Source organism: Leiobunum rupestre, chromosome 9 (assembly GCF_980474605.1).
Source record: "Leiobunum rupestre chromosome 9, qqLeiRupe1.1.hap1, whole genome shotgun sequence".
In the NCBI taxonomy this organism is placed as follows: domain Eukaryota; kingdom Metazoa; phylum Arthropoda; class Arachnida; order Opiliones; family Sclerosomatidae; genus Leiobunum; species Leiobunum rupestre.
The window spans coordinates 15,828,848-15,849,950 of NC_143392.1; the positions used below are offsets into that span (position 1 = coordinate 15,828,848).

Sequence of the window (21,103 nt, forward strand, 5' to 3'; positions counted from 1 at the left end):
ATTTTGACCAAATGGCGCCGGTGTTGTCGGATAAATGATGAGGCTTAGTAAGCTTTAGACCTTTTATTTTTGAAATTGGTTCTTTGAAAGTTTAGGTAATTGTAATTAACCATAGTATTAAGTAAAAATAACCAGTAAGCCACATATGACTGAGGTGTTTTTTAATCAAATTCACTAGAATACATTTAATTTCTAAACTTATAAAATTTAATGAACTAAGCCTAACCTAACTTTATCGCCTGACTAGGCCTCTCATATCGATAGTTGAACCATAGAAACTACCACAGGAATAAAAGGCCCTGCCTTTGTACGTGCTTTACTAAGATGACACGGGCAAAAGGTTCTCCCTTCATTTCCGGTTATCTCTGGTCCAATCAAAAAAAAGCTTTGGAAATGACGGCCGATTAGATTCAAGCGGAAATGAACGGAGAACATTTTGCCCGTAACACTTTTCATCGACTCTTTCTATTCCTCTTGTAGTTTCTATGGTTGAACAGAATTCTAGAGGCGCTTCAAAGTGGCGGGTGTACCTCAGTAAGCCTTCCGATTTAGGCCACGCCTACCGTGTCTAAATATCGGGATCAGTGAATCCGCTTAGATTCTTGGTCCATGATGGCGCGTACGTCATTGCGCTTTGAACAAACCCTTACGCGCCATCTAGGGTAGTTTTTCGAAAGAAGATTGGATTTAATTTTGGAGAAAAGGAAATTCCACACGAAGTGTTTATCTTTTCTGGCTGTAGATGGCGCTTCAGTCGAGAGCATACTCGGATGGCATTACTCAAGTGGAATATTATACTGCCAATTAAATTCGCCAAACTAGTTGAAACGGGGGGAAAAGTGAATGCGCAAGCAGCCGGTGTTTTCAATTAGAAATTATTAAAGCGTTCAAATTAAGTCGAAGGTAAAAATTAAAAAGCGTGAAGTTTGTCGGCCTGCGGGGCTCAGGGGAAAACCAGCACCCAGACACGAAAACTCTTTCCTCGAAGCCGTAATAACACGTGTGTTCGGACTCTCGCGCTATTCGTTCGACAAATCCATTATCATAATTCGCCAGAAGCAAAACCTCAAATTAAATCCCCAACAACGAGAAACCGCGAGCTCTAATTATTTAACGATTCAAAATAAAAACATAATCAGTTTAGCGACTAATAATGGATAAACTGTCTCTCGTTTCAGCAACCAGCCCAAAAGCGGGCTTATTCATCCCAAACTAGGTACTAACAAAAGTGACATGATTACCAAAAGTGTGTCAATCGGACCTATTTCTTAATGAATGTTACTAGCGAAATACAAGTTGGGAGGGGAGAAGGGAAAGTATGCCTTGGGGAGGGAAGGAAGTTAAAACCAACAAATAACGCCTCCTAGTGAGGAACGGAGGAACTAAGTAGCACTGGTCAAAGTTAGTGTATTTTTTGATATTTCATCGTTCTGTGGAGATGCTATCGCCATCTAACCACGATATAATACCATAGACTAAAAAAAGATCCAGAAAGGCGACAATAAATAGTCTTTTATGTGATCGATCTCGAGTCGAACATTCATTAAACCTTTAGCATACGAAAGTACAGGGATTGTCACACTTTTGGTAATTATGTCACTTTTGGTACTAAATAATTAAAATCGTAACGAATTATAAACATTTAGGCGGCACGGTTCAATCCATAATTAATTACCAAAGAATGAATTAACTCACCATAAAAAAATTTAAAAGGGGACCCCATTGAGATTTGGGGGGGAGGGGGGTTTTGAGTTCTCAGCTACGCCACTGACCACCATCCTAATTTTTGTAACCCGGCCACCTGATTTAAAGGCATTAAAGGTCGCTAGATGACTTGGGCCTGAAGTGGTGTTTGTTATCGAAATTTTAGAGTTTTTTTTTGAAAGAACTGGATTTAAAAGAACCTTCATTTCAATTTAAAAAGTTATCGATTTGTTTTTACCATTTTTGAAGTGTTATATACAATTTAATACTTAATTAATTTATACTAAAAATATTTATATAGTAATAATATTTTATCAGATTTGAAAAAAAAAATTAATACATTTTTTAAATACCTTTTTTTCCTAAAAATTCAATTTATTTTAAGATACCAGGTTTTGTAACTAAGGTCGCCAATTAAATTAAATTTAAATTAAAAGTATTAATTAATTCTTTAAATGCCTTTTTTTTCTAAAAATTCAATTTATTTTAAGATACCAGGTTTTGTAACTAAGGTCGCAAATTAAATTAAATTTAAATTAAAAGTATTAATTAATTCTTTAAATGCCTTTTTTTCTAAAAATTCAATTTATTTTAAGATACCAGGTTTTGTAACTAAGGTCGCCAATTAAATTAAATTTAAATTAAAAGTATTAATTAATTCTTTAAATGCCTTTTTTTCTAAAAATTCAATTTATTTTAAGATACCAGGTTTTGTAAGGTCGCCGTCGCCAATTAAATTATTACAAAAAGAAGAACAAAACTAATATCACGACAAATGGTCCAAGATCTGACAAACTGATAAAATCAAACTCCTCAATAGACAGGATAAGCCAGCGCCCCAAAAACGTGTGCGACGAACTTGTAGAAGTGTAGACCGTACCTTAGTGTGAACAGCCTGCACCCCCTACATGTTCACTCTACACGATTTCTGGTGCTGGCTTAACCTCTCTAATCCCGAAACAAGATTAGAGTCAATCTCTTAATTTATCCTGTCAGATTAGGAACAGATGGGTCCCCTTCCACACTCCCCGACTCAGAGTCATTTCTCATTCTTCAAACCAAAGCTTTTTCCAAAGTAAATAAACTAATTACCATCAACAATAACCAATAATTGGACCATAATCGAGCGATACCCGCGTAAAATACCAAAACAGATGGTATCGAAAGGTAAACAAGGAAAACATTTGTCGATCGTGATACACACTTTACGGTTTTTGAAGGCCCGTAACAAATCAAATTAAATGAATATAACTGACCTGGAGGTGCGTTTGCTTTTCAATTAAAGGAATTGGAACAAAATAAAAAAGTAGAAAAAAAAGGCCCCTCTGTTTTTCAACGCGCGGTTTCGTTTCAAGACGAAATCGAGACTCTCTCTCGCTTTGGAAGCTAAAGGTGCTTTTCAGCCGTTGAATAGGGCCAAGACAAAAGGGCCTCGTAACAAAATGCCGAAGTTCGACGCGGAAGCGCGCCAAGTGACCTCGATTATACTAGGATGTCTCTCGTGACCCACCGATATTGAAGCGAAGCGAGCGCCACCGCTTATAGCTCTAGCTGATTTTACAAAATATACAAAAGGAAAAAAGTGCGAGCGCAATTCCTTGTTATACGCATTTTATAAATCTATTTCATAGCAAAAATATAGTGTTGTTAATTTTACGGAAAAATAAAATGCGGGAAAATTTCCAGAAAAGTTTCCGAATTGTGAAAAATTATCCTTAAATCGGAAAAATAAAAATTGAAACATAAATTACTTTTTAAGGGTTTTTAATGTTTTTAACTTTTTATAGATATAAAACGTCTAATTACAGTAAACATACTACAAAATATTAATAGTGTTACATTGTTAATCAGTTTAAAGCTAGTCTAGAGGTTTAGTTTTACTTTTAGATTCGAAACAATGAGGCGAAAATGCTGCTTTATTTAAAATTGAAAACAATATTAGACTAATCATGGAATTAATTTTTGAATTTTTTTTTCGGAAAAATATATCAAGAAATTTGGGGGGGAAAAGGAAGATATAGGAAGAAAATTGGAGGAAAAAAGGAAAATATGGGAAGAAAATTGGAGGGAAAAAGGGAAATATGGGAAGAAAATTGGAGGGAAAAAGGGAAATATGGGAAGAAAATTGGCGGTAAAAAGGAAAATATTGGAAGAAAATTGGGGGAAAAAGGGAAATATGGGAAGAAAAATGGGATAAAAAAAAGTTGTCAAAATGGTTTAAAGGGGGTATACCGAGGGTATACCTTTCAAAATAAAGTTGATAACCGATAGAAATATACAATGTTGGAAATAAGCATCTTTAAAAACTAGGACAATATGAAGACTTCTAAGGGTAAAATATCAACTATTTTTCTTTCTTCAGACGTTTGAGTGAAGATATAGGGTATTATAGGAAATGTAAGGAAATTATGGAGAAAAAAGGAATTACGTTAAATTATAGGATAAAATAGGAAATATAGGAACTGTGGTCACCCTGTATAGGGCTTAGCGTCAGGGTTGGCAAGAACCAGCCAGACTGGTTTAAGCCAACCTAGTTTTAGCCGGTTTTATCCACCGAATTAAATCCATAGTTAAAACCCCTTTTTTTTTATTAAAAACAATATTGAGAAATGAATTAGAAATATTAAAAAACTAAAACTTAATCTTCACTTTTTGTCGTAAGTAATGAGAGCTAGATATAAGCAATCGGGGGATCTTAAAATTCATTTGGCGCGTGAAAATACGCCGCCATGTTAGGTAAATAAGTCTGCTATACCTCACAATGTAAAGGTACTGTCACGCGCAAAAACGTAATCTTGAAATCGGTCAATTTGAGAATTTTCGAAGTAATGAGGGCTAGATATAAGCAATTTGAGAATTTTTTATTAAAATAGTTTTAACAGGTTTAAACTATCGGTTACATCTGGTTTTAACCATACTCGATTTTTAAATTAAAAAAAGCCGGGTTTTAGTTATATTCAAAAATTAATTTAAATATCTTCGTGTTTACTAAATTTACCACAATGACCAACATTTCCATTTCAATCGACGATAAAGAAGCTTCGCTCGCTTCCCTTCAAGAAAAAATGGAAACTTTCTAGGTAGAGAAATGACGTAAAAGGTTTTCCCTTTCGGGTTAGCTTGTTAAGATGCAAAACGTCACCCGCGATTTACGACAGAAAAACGCGTAATCCAGATAAGCGGCATTGTTGACTTACGTAGATACGATCGTTACAGGGACTTATTATATACGAAGGTGCGTTTCTGACATTGTCACTGATAGTACCAATAAATTCCGCTACGTTCCGTAACGGGGGCGCTAGAGTGGCTTCTTTTATCATCCCCTTTCGTGGCAGATGGAAATGAGAGTGGCTATATTACCAGATTGGAACGCTTGGAATGTGTTCATCTAATTTGTACCCAAAATATGGAAATAGAAAATGTACACCAACTCACCAATGATAGCGTGTACTCGAACTGACAGTTGAGTCCGGAGCACAATAGCGTTCTTTCGGCTGTAAAAAAAAAATTAAGAATAATTAATTGATTGAAGTTGTACCAGAATTATATGATATATATATGATTAATAGATTGAACTTTGAAGTTGTACCAGAAGCATATACGATTAATAGATTGAACTTTGAAGTTGTACTAGAATTATATGATATATATATGATTAATAGATTGAACTTTGAAGTTGTACCAGAAGCATATACGATTAATAGGTTGAACTTTGAAGTTGTACTAGAATTATATGATATATATATGATTAATAGATTGAACTTTGAAGTTGTACCAGAAGTATATATACGATTAATAGATTGAACTTTGAAGTTGTACCAGAAGTATATACGATTAATAGATTGAACTTTGAAGTTGTACCAGAGGTATATTATGTATCGTTAATTAATAGATTGAAGTTGTATCAGAAGTATATTATATATCGTTAATTAATAGATGGAACTTTGAAGTTGTACCAGAAGTATATTATGTATCGTTAATTAATAGATTGAAGTTGTATCAGAAGTATATTATATATCGTTAATTAATAGATGGAACTTTGAAGTTGTACCAGAAGTATATTATATATCGTTAATTATTATATTGAAGTTGTATCAGAAGTATATTATACATCGTTAATTAATAGATTAAACTTTGAAGTTGTAACAGAGGTATATAATTTATAGTTAATTAATAGATTTAACTTGGAAGTTGTACCAGAAGTATATAATTTATCGTTAATTAATAGATTGAACTTGGAAGTTGTACCAGTAGTATATTATATATCGTAATTAATAGATTGAACTTTGAAGTTGTACCAGAGGTATATATCATAGAAGAGGTGTGCACCTTGCTATACTGTTAATATTATTCCTTCGCAGGTCTTCAAATAACCTTTCGGAAGAAGAAATTGTGTGTAGGGAAATGCATCACATAAAACTATTTCAACGGGAAAAATATGTTTTAAAAGTAATAAAAAATCCCTCGGCTGTGAAATTTTAAAATTTTTACGTCGTTAGACCTAGGAGCAACAAACAGAAGGAGATCGCAGCTAGCCTTTAAACACGCTAACGCAGTGTTGTGTACGAATTTCATTGGACGAGCCTTTACGCTGAACGTTTTACGGGCGGGGGGAAGACAATTTCCGAATATTCCCCTTCCGACGGCAGTGGCGCTAAAGCGTCTAACCAATGAAAACTGTATACAAGACTTTTGATGGGTTGCGTTCACTTTGTGTGGGGTGCTGTGTTTGTTCAATTTTGTGGCGTCTAGGTTAGACGGAGTAATACGAAGATACACGCGCCAGTTCTATGACCTATTGGGATACTTCGTAATATAAACTTCTGGTTATACTAACTTTGATAGTACTAAGGGTAAACTTTATATTATTTTAATATATTCATAATTAAAATCGTTCTAACAGTGGTCATCATATTTAGCTAAACTGTCTATTAACATAAAGGGTTTTTGACTGATATTTTGCTTAAACTAGTAAGCCTTGAAGCATACTCCATTCAAAATGCAACAAACCACACGTTCAAGTAAAGAATACATGCAGACGTATTTTTATCTATTCGGTATAATCATTCGATTGTAAAATAAATATAATCAAAACGCCAGAGGGAAGTTTCTTCAACCCAAAGTAAATAAAAACCAAAGAGTTCCAATTATAACTGGAAAATACTTTCCCAAGCATGGGCGAAACCTCAAAATATTCTTCAAGATTATATTTATTTTTAAATCATGTTTTTTTTTTAAAGATGGAAAAGTTAAACAATAAAATAGTGATGGAACCCTTCCCAATTAAATTAGTTAATTCCGTGTAAAAATAATTCGCAATTCGTGTTGGAAACGACCCTGAACACTGCCCTGAATGAAAGGTTAAGTTTACTCTAATCCGTTACATATTTCGAAAGAATTCAGGGTTATTTGGGTCTTTGGAGTTGGAAACGGAATACTCACTAAATAATTGAGGCAAGGGGAAAGCGGACAGTACAGTCAGCGTAGCTCGATAAAGAACCGCGGTACGGAGTAACTGACCTCCTGGCGGCTGGCAACCGCCCATTAATGTTAAGAAATAAGGACAAACGTACGAAACAGCGATTGGTCACGTACGCGAGAACAGCCGTATATTTTCGTGCCCTCTAGCGTGGAAATGCCTCAAGCATCGTCTGCTAAAATCGAAAAAACGACGGCTGATGGCGTTCTCATTGTCCGAAGTACATTCGAAGTTTACTCCGTGTAAACAGTCAGTTTTGTTGGCAAAGTCATCGGCCCCAGTTCAAGCATCCGGTATCTCGAAAAAACCAAAAGGACATATCGAATTTGCAGCCTGCTTGGCCACGGAGCAAAAAAAGACTCGTTGGGTCAGATCACAGATAGTCTTGAGCTCGCTCTATCGAAACTTTGCATTCAAAAATATGTGTTTTGTATTTCAAGCGAATACGAACTTCAACTAAATCGATAATATCGGCCGTAATATGAACGATATTAACAAAGCTAATCTGATAAAAACATTTTAAAAGGTGGACAATAGTGTGGGAAATAGTGGATAATTCCGGCCTGGACAAAAGTGAATTTAGTGGCCAATCTGACCTTAAGTGTCCAGTAAATATTTTTAGCACAGAAAATTTTAAAATAATAGTGTTGTAAGTAAAGATGTTTTCATTCCATGATTTGTCTAATATATTGTTTGCAAATTTAAATAAAGCGGCATTTTCGCCTCATTTTTTCGAATCTAAAAGTAAAACTAAACCTCTAGACTAGTTTAAACTGATTAACAATGTAACACTAAAAATGTTGTGTAGTATATTTACTGATATAAGACATTTTATATCGATAAAAAGATAAAAACATTAAAAACCCTTAAAAAGTAATTTATGTTTCAATTTTTTATATTTCCGATTTGCGGAAAATTTTTCGCATTCTATTTTTCCGGAAAATTAACAACACTATAAAATAACAATAAAAAATATTTTAAGGCGACTATATATGTGTAGGAAGGGTCAGATTCTGATTAACATTATAATGGTCTGTTAATTTTTTTGGAATAATTGATTCTAACATTGTAAGTTCAGTGTAAACAGAAACCTTTTGACAATAAACTTCTTAAAAATTTAATTCCAATTCCTTTTTTAAGCTTTGAAATGCAATTTTTCTTTATTAGCCACTATTTGCCACTTTTGGCCAATTTTCCACTATTTGCCACTGGCAGGGTTGGCAAAAAACCGGCTTCTTTAAAAATTTAAAAATCCAGTATGGTTAAAACCAGATGTAACCGGTGGTATAAACCGGTTAATTCCATTAATAAAAAAAGCTCAAATTGCTTATATCTAGCCCTCATTACTTTGAAAATGCTCAAATTGCCTGATTTCAAAATGACGTTTTTGAGCGTGACAGTACCTTTACATTGTGAGGTATAGCCGACGGTATAGCAGACTAATTTACCCGCTTTTATACCCTAACATGGCGGCGTATTTTCACGCTCAAAATGAATTTTAAGATCCCCCGATTGCTTATATCTAGCTCTCATTACTTACGACAAAAAGTGAAGGTTAAGTTTTAGTTTTTCAATATTTCTAATTCATTTCTCAATATTGTTTTTAATAAAAAAAATTGTTTTAACCGTGGATTTTTTCGGTGGTTTAAACCAGTCTGGCTGGTTCTGGCCAACCCTGGCCACTGGCCCGGACTTTTCTCCAAAAAGGTGGCTTTTAAGGAACACTGGGTACAACATTGTCATTTCCCCAAAGTTGAAAGGAAAAAAAAATGAAAACTGAAAATGTAAAAATGATAAAAATCTGAAGATGAACCTTTCGGGCAGGCACCTTCCAAAATCCCCAATCACACACGCGCATCAGCTTGTCACAAAAGTTACAACTGGTTTTATATCTCGCTAGTTGATATTAGCGAGATTTAGCTTCGACGGGCAAGTCGCGAGTGATCTAAGGCCCAAGGAGAGGGAAACTTTACCAGCGCGGATTCCCTCGACAGACAATGCCAGCCGAAAGTGATCCATCAGCGAGACCTACGTACATCACACCAAAAACCACGTATGAGGTTTAAGAAAACAGGCGAAATGAAAAGAAATCACGTACGTCGTGACTCGCCGTAGATTGGACAAGAACGAAAGTGGACGTTGCCACGAGAAAGCCACAGCGAGATACTCCAGCAGATATTTCTATTTTCTCACAGCACTCGGCTACCGACACTTTGTTTCTCACAGAACTTATTTTACAAGTTTCTCTTTGATGACATCAGACGTTCATAAAACGTGTCTTACGAAATAAATATCCATTTAGGATCGACGCGGGTTTTATTGGGCGTAAATATCCCGCCAAATAGCATCCGGCGGTGCCTACGTTATTATAAAGGCCTGTGCAAGCTAGTGTTCGGAATTGTTTATTCATTATCCACAAATTTTCCGATTTATTTAAAAAACGTTGGTCAAAAGAATATCATTTTAACTTATTTAATTATGTTTTTTACTCAACCAAGCATTTATTTGAATAAAAGTGGTATTTATTTAAATAATTGTTTGTTTTCTTTAAATAATATGCTTATTCACTTTCGATTATTTAAACATTTTTCAATTTTTATTCAACTATTGGTTATTTAAATAAATATGATTTAAATATAGCCAAGCTTATTTTATTCATGGATAAAAATTAATGAACTGCCGAACACTAGTGCAAGCGTCTGATTTCATTTTTATTTTTATTATGATCTTGTTTAAAAAAGTTGCTATTTAAATATCAGTACTATTATTTACTAATTGTTTAAAAATCAAATTGTTTTTAATATTGCTACTATAATTGTGATATTAAAACTAAGATTTTAAAGCCAATTTCTAATTGTTTTTTTTTAATTTAAGGACTTACAGTGAAAATTCCATTAATAAAATGGTATTAGACAGCATGTTAGCAAAATTAGCCCGCCGAACGATTCAAACTGTCGGCGCGAATCCCGAAATATTAGAAAAGTAAACGACATCGAAGTACGCCCCCCCCCCCCCCCTAGCTGAGCAGCTTGCACAGGCCTTTATAATAACGTAGGCACAGCATCAGGGCTCCATATTTACCGCGTTAATTCCTTCGCCTGAAGATGTAATATGCAAAAAATATGGATATATATATATATATATATATATATATCCATATTTTTTATATATATATATATATATATATATATATATATATATATATATATATATATATAAATCAGATATTCAGGGTTCGTACGAAAATTTCTGATGTAAAATCCCTGACTTTTCCAGGTTATCCCTGATCATTTTTTGCCAATATTCCTGACCTTTTTGGTTATATTTTTGGACATTAGTTTTATTATTTTAGGTCAAAAATTCTTTGTTAATGTGTGGTTTGGTTGACTAACTAAAATCCCTAACTTATCCCTGACTTTCTACGATATTATTTAAATCCCCGACTTATCCCTGACACTTTTCCTCCATTTTACAGATCCCTGACTTATCCAGGTTTTCTAGGTTCTGTACGAACCCTGAAATTAGTTTGATTAATAATAATCAGCTAGGTCCGAGTCATCGAGCGACCTTTAATGCCATTAATTCAGGGGGCTGGATTACAACGCGTATGAGGGTGGTGGCAAACCATGCATACCACGCTAGCCAACAGCTCCCTACACTCACTATTACCTCAACAAGTATTTAAGTAAAGTGGAAACCGAACAACTCTGGGGAAAATCCCTTTAACCAGTGAGGAGATAACTTGCAAACTCAACACAGAAGGAGTGGTTTTCACCCAGGGCCCCAAGCTGGCATCGAACCCGACTCCTCTCAGTCCTCTGGCTGCGAGGTGAAAGCCAGAAAATACCATACGAAAACGGCTAATATTTATTTGGGGTGATGGAGTGGTTAGCACTTTCGCCTCGTAACAAGAGGACCCGGGTTCAATCCCAGCTTGTGGCACTAGGTGATAACTCAGGAAATCTCCTAAGGTGTTGCCTTGGGTATTAGCCTAGCTGATTATTATTATCTTTTGAAAAATCTGTGAGAGCCTGGGAAGTTACAACATTAGGAAGATGAATACTTATCACGTAATATAATTCTTATATACTTCTGATGACACTAACAACTTATATTGAGCGTATGGACCAAGAAAACAAAATATGCCGGTTAATAAAAATTTGTGAATCATTTAGTTGGTAGATTAAATTAAAACTTTTACTTGGGTATTTTGTTAGAGAAAGAAATGTTTATGTTGAAAATGGGGTGTGGTAATTTGAAAACGGTGCTCGGACGAGACTGAATGAGCGCAGCCCACCGTGACGAGTCAACTCGCTTTGTCAATTTACACCCATCTTTAGTACGCGGAAATTAGCCATGACAACTCATAAAGGTTCAAGTACCTTTGTAGGGACAGAAAATAATTCAAATTAAACCAGATGTCCCGCCAAAATCTGAAAATAATGACGGCGAAAAGGAACTTTTTACGGTAAAATAGGGTAAATTTGGAACCAATTTTTTGGAAATAGGGACCAATGAGAAACAAAATGAGATCTTTATGTGATCATAGGTATTCATTTTCACAAAAAGGGCTGTTTTTTAATATCACAATACGGGCCTAGTTTTTAATTATCACGTAAAAACAGACTTAATTTTTATTTATCCCCAAGAACGGGCTTAGATATTATTGATCACAAAATCCAACTTAGTTTTTATTGATCACAAAACGGGCTTAGATTTTATTGATCACAAAACGGGATTATATTTTATTGATCACAAAAACGGGCTTAGTTTTTAATATTCACAAAAACCGACTAAGATTTGGTGATTTTCCACGGATTTATTGATATTCGAATGCTTTTGGGTTTGGGTGAAAAAAAAATAGCATTTTTAAACGAATTTTACGGACTAGGTGGAAACTCTAGACTCGTTACACGTTAACCAATTCTCAATCAGTTTACTGGCACTTCGTCATTGTTCAAAAACTTGGAACATTACAGTCGTTGAGAAACGCTTGCAAAATGTTAATAGCTTTTCTTACGAACCAGAGATGAAATTTAAGACAAAAGAAGAACACGTTTTTTCTTAACCGCAAAAGCCGAAAAATTGGCCTTCATGGGAACGCGTATCGTATTCAATCTAACATATCCCCGCGAACCGTGGCGTTCGAGCCATATTGTAATAACGTCTACGTTCTTTGCTTTGATATCAAAGCCACGATACACCGTATACCCGAAAAGTAAAATACAGAAATTTTGCAATCTGTTATTTTTGAGCTTCAATCGTTTGAAAAGAATGTCCGGGTGAGATAGACGTTGTAACTAACAAATTGGCAAACAAAATCCATCTCACGAAATATTCATTTTGAAAAATGGGTACATTTTATTTTATTTTTCCAAACATTCCCAATGAAATTCGACCCCAACGTTGTTCGGACAATGCCCGAACGAGATAAATTTTCAGATTAAAATCATAAATTAACGAATTTAAGAAATTTTGAGGTCTGGCCCTATATTTTAATATATTCAAATTGGGGGGACGCTCCTTAAACGAGTCTAGATTGAAAATTGGCGCGCGCTTAACTTCCTGTCGTACCATTAAAATTCAAATGTACGAAGCCGTTTCCAGAATAGACCCACACCCAAGCGACCTATAACGAACGAAATTTACAAAGTGGGCGCGATGGGGTCATCAAGGCATACCTAATCGTAAAAGTAAATAATCTTCACCCTTTTTTTTCACTTTATTGTAAACTCAAACAGAAGCGAACGGGAAAATATTTGAATTTCTCGTCCATGACCCGATATTTCTACTGCCAGGAAACTTGTCGTATACAGGGTGTTTCAAAAGTGTTTTTTTTACATTTTTAAGGAGTTGTAGCGGGTGAGTTGAGAAGTATGCCTGTTTTTGTCTCATTTTCCTACGATGAGTTAAAAGAGCGCCAGAGAGCTTCAAGGTGTGGCCTACTAGCCCCTGGAAGTAGGCTGCGATAAGCGCAAAACCAAGCAGCGGGGACTTTAAATACTGCTTAAGTTTACTTTTTTACGCTGGTTACCTCGATTGGTTTACAAAGTCCTTTTTTACCTATCGCACGAGCCCAAACCTTAATGTTCGCATTTCCCAGCTGCTTGGTTTGGGGCTTGTTGCAGCCTACTTCCAGGGGTTAGTAGGCCTCACTCTGAAGCTCTCTGGCGCTCTTTTAACTCATCGTCGGAAAATGGGGAAAAACAGTCATACTTCTCAACTCACCCCCTACAAGTTACAACTCCTTCAAATTTTTGCGTAAACTTTTGAAACACCCTGTACATCAATGTTACGTTTATAGAGGTTAAGAACCTGACGTTATGAACGTGAACATCTGGCATGGCTACAGTGTTATAGAGACATTCGCTCAAGCTAACTTTCCAGTGCTGTTAAAACATTTCGAAGTACCCGATGTAGCGTTTAGGATTTCGAACTTATAGTGACCTTGGATAATTATAGCTAAACGTTCTCAAATCATTTTAATGATAAACCCAAACAACAATTTGTAAGCCACTTCTAATACCGCTATTTTTGCCGGTAGAGCAACGTAGTCGAAGGTTATGATAAGCCAAAACCTGACCCCAAAAACTCGCTTGAATAAGCTGGCAGACCTTCGTGCGTGTTAAGTTTATTTCTCTTATTAACAAATTAACAAGTATACATGTATAAGCCTTGGCATTTGACTTTGTTCAAACAGACGGCTTATCACAAATTCAAATAGAATTCGCGTACAGAAGGTTAGACAACTAGGCGCTTTAGTCATGCTAATATTTGGTTATGCTGGAAGAAACAGCATTGTCATTTAAACGAAGATATTGTTAAAAGCGGATAAAAGGGTGACATAACGCCAAAATAAACTCATCTTTTCTGAGCCGGCACCAGCAAGGTCGTTTGAGGATGAAACGACTTACGGCTTGAGCGCCAGAGTGTCCTTTCGCCAATTACAAGTACAATTGCTCGAGGATATCAATGCATTATTTATAACGGGAGGCACACCCAAATGCCTTCCAGCGGACAAGACGAATGACCTTGAGGAGAGCGCTTTACCGACACAGTTAAGGTCGATAATTACTACTTTAGGAGATTTATACATTAATTAATTTAATTAGAAGATAAATCAAAACGGATTATTAGGAGTTACACCACGTCGAATCTTTCAACGACCGGCCGAATAATTGGAGGGTGGATGTTACAGAGTCCCGTTCTGTGGACGAATTAACTTCTCTCATATTTTTCAAACGGAGTGTATACTGTTATAGAAAAATTGTCTGCTAATACTAGCGCCAGTTATCCCAGGAATTGTTTTTCGGAAAATATAGGATAATTTCTGTTGAAATTACAGAATAATTTTGGTTTTAAATACTTATTTTAAGGGAATTTGGTTTTGAAAATAAAGGAAAAAATTATAAAATAGAGGTGTGTTAACTCACAATTGTCAGTAAATACTACTTTATACCCCCGTTAAAGTATCACAGAATCGTTTGAATTTTGGAAAGTGGTGCTACACTATCACGTGATTTAAGACGACGGAAGGTAAGCCGTAATCACGTGACGGAAAGGGAGGAGCCGACTTAAATTCGCCCCGATTTTTTCAAATGATTTTGTGAACCTTTAACGGATTGAAAAACGTTTAATATCATATAAAATAAAAAATTTGTAAAATTAATTTGAAAATGGAATGGACTAGTACTCCAGCATAATAATTCAATAAAATACTTTTAATTAAATTGAAAATGGAATGGACATGGCGACTAGCAGTCCAACAAAACCAATTCAATAAAATACTTTTAATTAATTTGAAAATTGAATGGACATGGCGACCAGTAGTCAAGCAAAACCAATTCAATAAAATATTTTTAATTAATTTAAAAATAGAATGGACATGGCGACCAGTAGTTCAACAAAAACAATTCAATAAAATACTTTTAATTAATTTAAAAATGGAATGGACATGGCGACCAGTAGTCAAGCAAAACCAATTCAATAAAATACTTTTAATTAATTTAAAAATGGAATGGACATGGCGACCAGTAGTCCAGCAAAATCAATTCAATAAAATACTTTTAATTAATTTAAAAAAACACGAAACCGGTAAAAATGAACGCGAGACCAAACCGCGTATTTTTCCAATTGAGTAAATAAACGTTCGTTAAAGGTGTGAAGAGTAAAAATTGCAAATTGTCGGCGGCGCAGGTATAGACGCGTTCGGAAAGAATGCGCTTGGCGGCAGTGGTTGCGAGTTATTCGCGAAATTCCAGGCATTCCGAGAGAGCGTTGAATCGGGGGCGAATATCTGCGTAAACAAAAAAAGTCTCGATTACGTGGGAAAACGGTGATGTACTTTTGGAAGAACGAAGCCGCGGGGGGTGAAACCAGTGACGCCCCGCCCCGCTAATGCGACGAGCAGACGAGTTTCCCAAAAACCACCGAATGCAAATTACAGACTACACCAGCAACCCCACCACTTCTTTCAGCTGACACTACATCCCAAAAGAGTATATACGGTAAAGTTTGCGCGCCTTTTTACGAGACAGTTAGGATGAGTTCAAGGTTCGTAAAAAATGGGATGAGTTCACTTTGTTGTCCAAATCAAGACTGTATTTATTTAACCTTAGGGAGAATAATTATGTTGAGGCCGATTGGTTGGACATACAAAGAAATACCGTACACTTTCCAAGAAATCTGGCCAGAAATTCGACGCAAAATCTCGAAATCCAGCAATAAATCTGGAAATCCGGCGCGAAATCTGGAAATCCGGCGCGAAATCTGGAAATTCGACGCGAAATCTGGAAATCTTTCAATAATCCCGGAAATGCGACGCAAAATCCCAAAATCCGAAAAAAAATCGAAAAATTGCGAAATCCCGAAATCCGACGAGTAATCGAGAAATCCCGAAATCTAACAATAAATCGAGAAATACGACGAAAAATAAAGCCTGAAACCCGATAAGAAATCCAGAAATGTAAAAAAAACGATAAATCCCGAAATCCGGGACAAAATAAATTTAAAATCCAACAAGAAATCTTGAAATCTAGCAGATCCCGTACACATTTTGGTACCCTACTGTATGCCAGCTAGGAGCAACAAACACATCACCCTCTTCAAAAGTCGTGGATTTTCTTGTGTACAGTTTTCATTGGTTAGACGCTTTAGCGCCTGCTGCCGTCGGAAGGGGAAAATTCGGAAATTGTCTTCCCCCTTTCCGTAAAACGTTCAGCGTAAAGGCTTGTCCAATGAAATTTGTACACAACCCTGCGTTAGCGTGTTTAAAGGCTAGCCGCGTTCTCCTTGTGCTTGTTGCTCCTAGCAAGGACAGTAGATACAGGGACGAGAAAGTGTATTGGCGGCCTCTGTTGGAATATATCACCTAACGAGGCTTAAGTGTTCAAAACAAATGGGCATTTTTTATTTACGCTCGTAGTTTTATTTTTAATTTAACATCAAAATGGTAAAAACTAACTACAATAATACTGTCCATGGTGAACCACGTCTTAAAAATGGCCGCGGTTTGTTTACATCTAACTTCCCGTGAATATGAAGACGTTTAAAATCAAATTTTTTCCCCTGCTTTCTCGTCCCTGTATCTACTGTCCTTGCTCCTAACTGCCAGTTACTCCTCCCTTTCAGAGTCAATCAAATGGGCCCCGGTCTCCCTAAGTCCTAATAAATACATTCTTGGACAAATACCAGTTTATGTCGGTACTGCTAAACTCAGGGTGATCACAGCAAGCCCTCCAATTTTTTATAGGAAAAATAGGAAATATTTGTCATTTTAAAGGAAATTATTTATGTAAATATAGGAAATTATAGGAAATTATAGAAATATTTTTAATAAAGATAAAACAAATTCCTTTAAAAGAACTTTGGTTGAATAGTAATATTACATTGAATATTAAAACATCACAGAGCTCGTGACTAGATAAATGTATTAAAGGGATATTACATTTTCATTTCAAAACACCAGCCAGCCGTAGAAGCCAATGATAATAGTGTTTTAGTAAAAGGCTGGATGTTTTTGAACGCTTTCTATCGAACTTTAAAACTATTTTGAAATCAAAGCGAAGTACGAAAAATAGGAAAATATAGAAAAATTGTCTATTTATTACTATAAATAGACAATTTTCCTATATTTTCCTATAAGTTATAGGGAAAAAATCGAAATATAGGCAAAATTATAAAATATATGGAAAAATAGGTAAATTGACAATTTATAGAATGTTATCGGAAAAAATCGAAATGTAGGAAAAATTATAAAATATATGTTCCGAAGTGTAGTCACCTAGAGGTCGGGGATGGTTAACTTTTATTCAATAGATAAAGCTCTCAAAATTATTCGTAAAACGTTTTGATCAAGTAATTTATATTTCTGTATTATCCGATTAATTTTTTGATAAATTTGTAAAACTAAACGGAAAAACGACGTTTTTTTCGATAAAAAGCTCAAATTTTACGAATAATACATGTTTTTTAATCATTTTCCGAAATATTAACCGGTAAATTTCTTTGTTTACATTTTTTCCCCGAAAAAAATTAATTTAATCATTGATAATGATTAACCGTCCCCGACCTCTAAGTCACCCTGCAAACTAGAAATCTCATAAAGAAATATTTCGTGGGGAAAAATACATTTTTTTACGGCAAAGGCCTAATGTATCAATTATCTGTGAGACTAATTTTGGAATATTCTCAGGGGAGAAACGTTCAAATTTGTAGAAGGGAGCAAAAAACGCCAGGCATAACGACTCTTGAATATTAATGCGACAAATGGGTGTCTCCTGGTGTAGCGAAAATATTTCCCTCCGCGTTGCTAAGAGACGGGTTGGGAAACTGGGGATGGTACTTGACTGAAAGACGACGTGGGCTGTCGACTAAAGGTCACACTCGACAAGCCCGGGGTCAAGATATTAACGGGAGTTTAACAAGCGCGGTAAACAAATTATATTCGCCTTCCCACCCGACAAATTCAATTACGTAAGTTCTACCCACAAAATACTCGATCATCAATATGAAATTCTGGTCCTTTACAAGCGGATTACAGAGTATCAACAGAATATACGGCAAAGCTAGAACTGAACTTAGACCAACTAATAAGGGACACGCTTTTTTCAAATAGCAACGCGTCGCCAGCGTCATCTGGTGGTGGAGGTTTGAAATATATCTACACTCGCGTCACGTGATCACTAGTTTTGTTTGAGTAGACAAGTTTTCGAATTTCGGCGCCACATCACTGGCGTCAAACTAACTTAGCTCCCCATGGAGTATACCGTCCCTTATTTGTTGGTTTAAGAAATACACCATTTGAGTAAATGTAGTGACTACTATCAGAAGAAGAAAGAATGATGAAGTATTTTTCTACAAAACAGAGCCCCCACTCAAAACTTCAATTTTTTCGTAGGATTATTTTTCCAAATTATAGCATTTTATAGGACTCTATATGCTATTTCATTTACTAAATTTATTATTTAAAAACCAAATCTATATTTAGTGAAACAAATCTTTGATTTTAGATTAAAAAAATATTAACTATTTAATCATTTTATCCCAAAAATATACTAGTTGCTAACCATATTAGCAATCACAAATTATAAACTAGAATGACTTTGTACAGGAATTTATCCTATAGCTAAATCTAGCATTTCACTGAGCGGCGGAATTGGAAATGGGCAAAATATCAAAATGGTAGGAATTTATAGGACTTTTTCGGGATTTTGCTAAAAATAGAGGATTTTATAGGACATTTTTTTAAATATAGGATTTTATAAGAATTATATGACAAAAGTTAAATAGTAACGTCTTCCGAAAAAATGCCACAATAAATATTTACGGTTGGATTTAGCCATACTCCGTTTCCACAGGGACTCTAGCCCGGCCATCAAATACTCGAAATTCCAGAGTGTCTACTCATTGATTCCAATTCGACGTGCTCAACAGAATCCACCCTCGAGACCTCCCAGAAGGGCTACGGGCATAGCGAGGCGCGCTGACCCAAACCACCAGCGCAACGGATTAATGGGTTAAAAAAGGAAATTCGTCATTGATCTTCTGAAGCGCGCCGCTCCACAGTCGAGCATCGCGCTAAGCCTAAAAAATAGCCTAGGCTTAACAATGGTTTCCTCTAAGCGTAAGAGCGTAACCGAGACACTTTTTCAAAGGAAAACGATAGCCGCACTAAATCACCACAGTTCAAAGATGTTTCCGCTTAGTTCCGGTTTAATCCAGGGTCACCGAAACCAAGGCCAACAAATCATTCTAAAGTTCGATCTTAAAAAAAAGCATGCCAATCTACCACCGATTATAGCTTTGGAGATCACAGATTGCTTACGTGGGAAGTCATTAGAGGTTCGAAATTAATGTTTTTATGTATACTAGATGGCGCCTTGCTTACGTGGGAACAAACATTTACCGCGAAGCCAATTCAAGCCTTTAAGCTAATTTACTGAAAAAACCTTCGATAACAATAAACAGGTTAAGTATTTGAAAACTATAACTAACAATTTCATCAAGATAACATGAAATAGACGCATTCACATATTGCCTACAGGGAAATATGCAAAAAGGGGCGAAATCTACCCGAGGTACCTTTCTATTTAATAATGTTTGAGGTAGATGGCGACACTATGAAAAATGAACTTTTTTAAAAAAAGTTATTAATTACTTACTAAATTATAGTACTTTAAATTCTTATTAAAATATATAATTTTTGTAATTTAAATTAACAATTAATTTTAACAGTAGTTAACACTCCGCCATAGATGACACTATAATACAATTTTAAACTATCCAATCAGGGAAGAGAATTTGGTATTTTAAATCTCGACAAAACCGTTCTCCACTAAAAACTGAAAACTTTCAACCAATCGTTGAAAATCTAAATTATGACGTCATGTTGCTATCAGAGCGCCATCTACCTCGGATGAATTTTACCCCTTTAAAGTCGTCGTTGCCCGTTAAAAATTGTAAATCGATCTATTCGAAATAATTAATATTTCCCGCGTTTTTTGAATAATTTAATACTTTTACGTTTCAGAATATTGGCCCCCGCAAGAGTGTCTTCTTCCTTGACTGACAAGGGACTATATCCTTTTCAGCAATTTGGGGAAATACATAATACCATCCCCTCATTTTGCTAGCAACATGTTATACGTAGTGTAATATCCCACTAATGTTGTACCCACTTCGGTAGCGCTTTAATTCTCATATCTACTAGAAGGTCTTTCGTTAATCTAAAACCACGTACCTCATTATTAATAAATTATTTTTGAATAAATATCCAAACTATAATTAAAATAATTAATTTATAGCTCTGATATTGTTGTGTATATGTTAATTAAGGGTGCATTTAAAAAATAAACACTAAATATGGAACAATAAAGGTTTCAAGTGAGAAAACCTCTTCAGGGCGGGCACACTTCCTCTAATAGAAGAATTGGGCGTTTCTACTATCGTTCTAGAAATTAAGAAGGGTTCTACTCCCATTAAATGTTTGACACGAGAAGAACAAAGGGTTAAATTGGTCAAAACAAAGTTCGAGTGAAGGCAATCCGCTTCTGGTACACGCATTCCTCAACAGCGATACATTCACTTATTGGGGTTGTCTGTCAAATATTCCAAAATAGCCCTTTTCTCTCTGTGAGGTCTGGCCATGATCGCGCGGAACTTGTAAGATGGAACGTTCTCCTTCAGCGCCATCTATGTCTGTTAATAAGTAGCTTTCAATAGACACCTATTAAAGGCGGCAAGGCCTCTCCGACGGCGGGGAAGAGCCCTGTAGACATTTTTCAATCGCCAGCCTATCATTACGAGGCCAATCTCGGCGACTGCGGAAGAGTTTTCTTCCCTCTTATGGTCAAAATGCGTCCCAGGGGCCCCTTCCTTTTCGAAATAGTTCAAATCGAACTCGCTAATATGATAAATACC

General features: G+C 35.6%; 1 protein-coding gene across 5 annotated transcripts in view; it reads right to left on the bottom strand.

Moving 5' to 3' along the window:
* Fhos (Formin homology 2 domain containing) overlaps positions 1–21,103 on the bottom strand; it is a 130,508-nt gene that overhangs the window by 27,300 nt on the left and 82,105 nt on the right. For all 5 annotated transcript variants that reach the window (XM_090159251.1, XM_090159250.1, XM_090159249.1 and 2 more), the window contains exon 6: positions 5,140–5,198. In XM_090159251.1, coding sequence (XP_090015377.1) covers positions 5,140–5,198 — 59 coding nt within the window. The remainder of the gene's footprint in view (positions 1–5,139; positions 5,199–21,103) is intronic.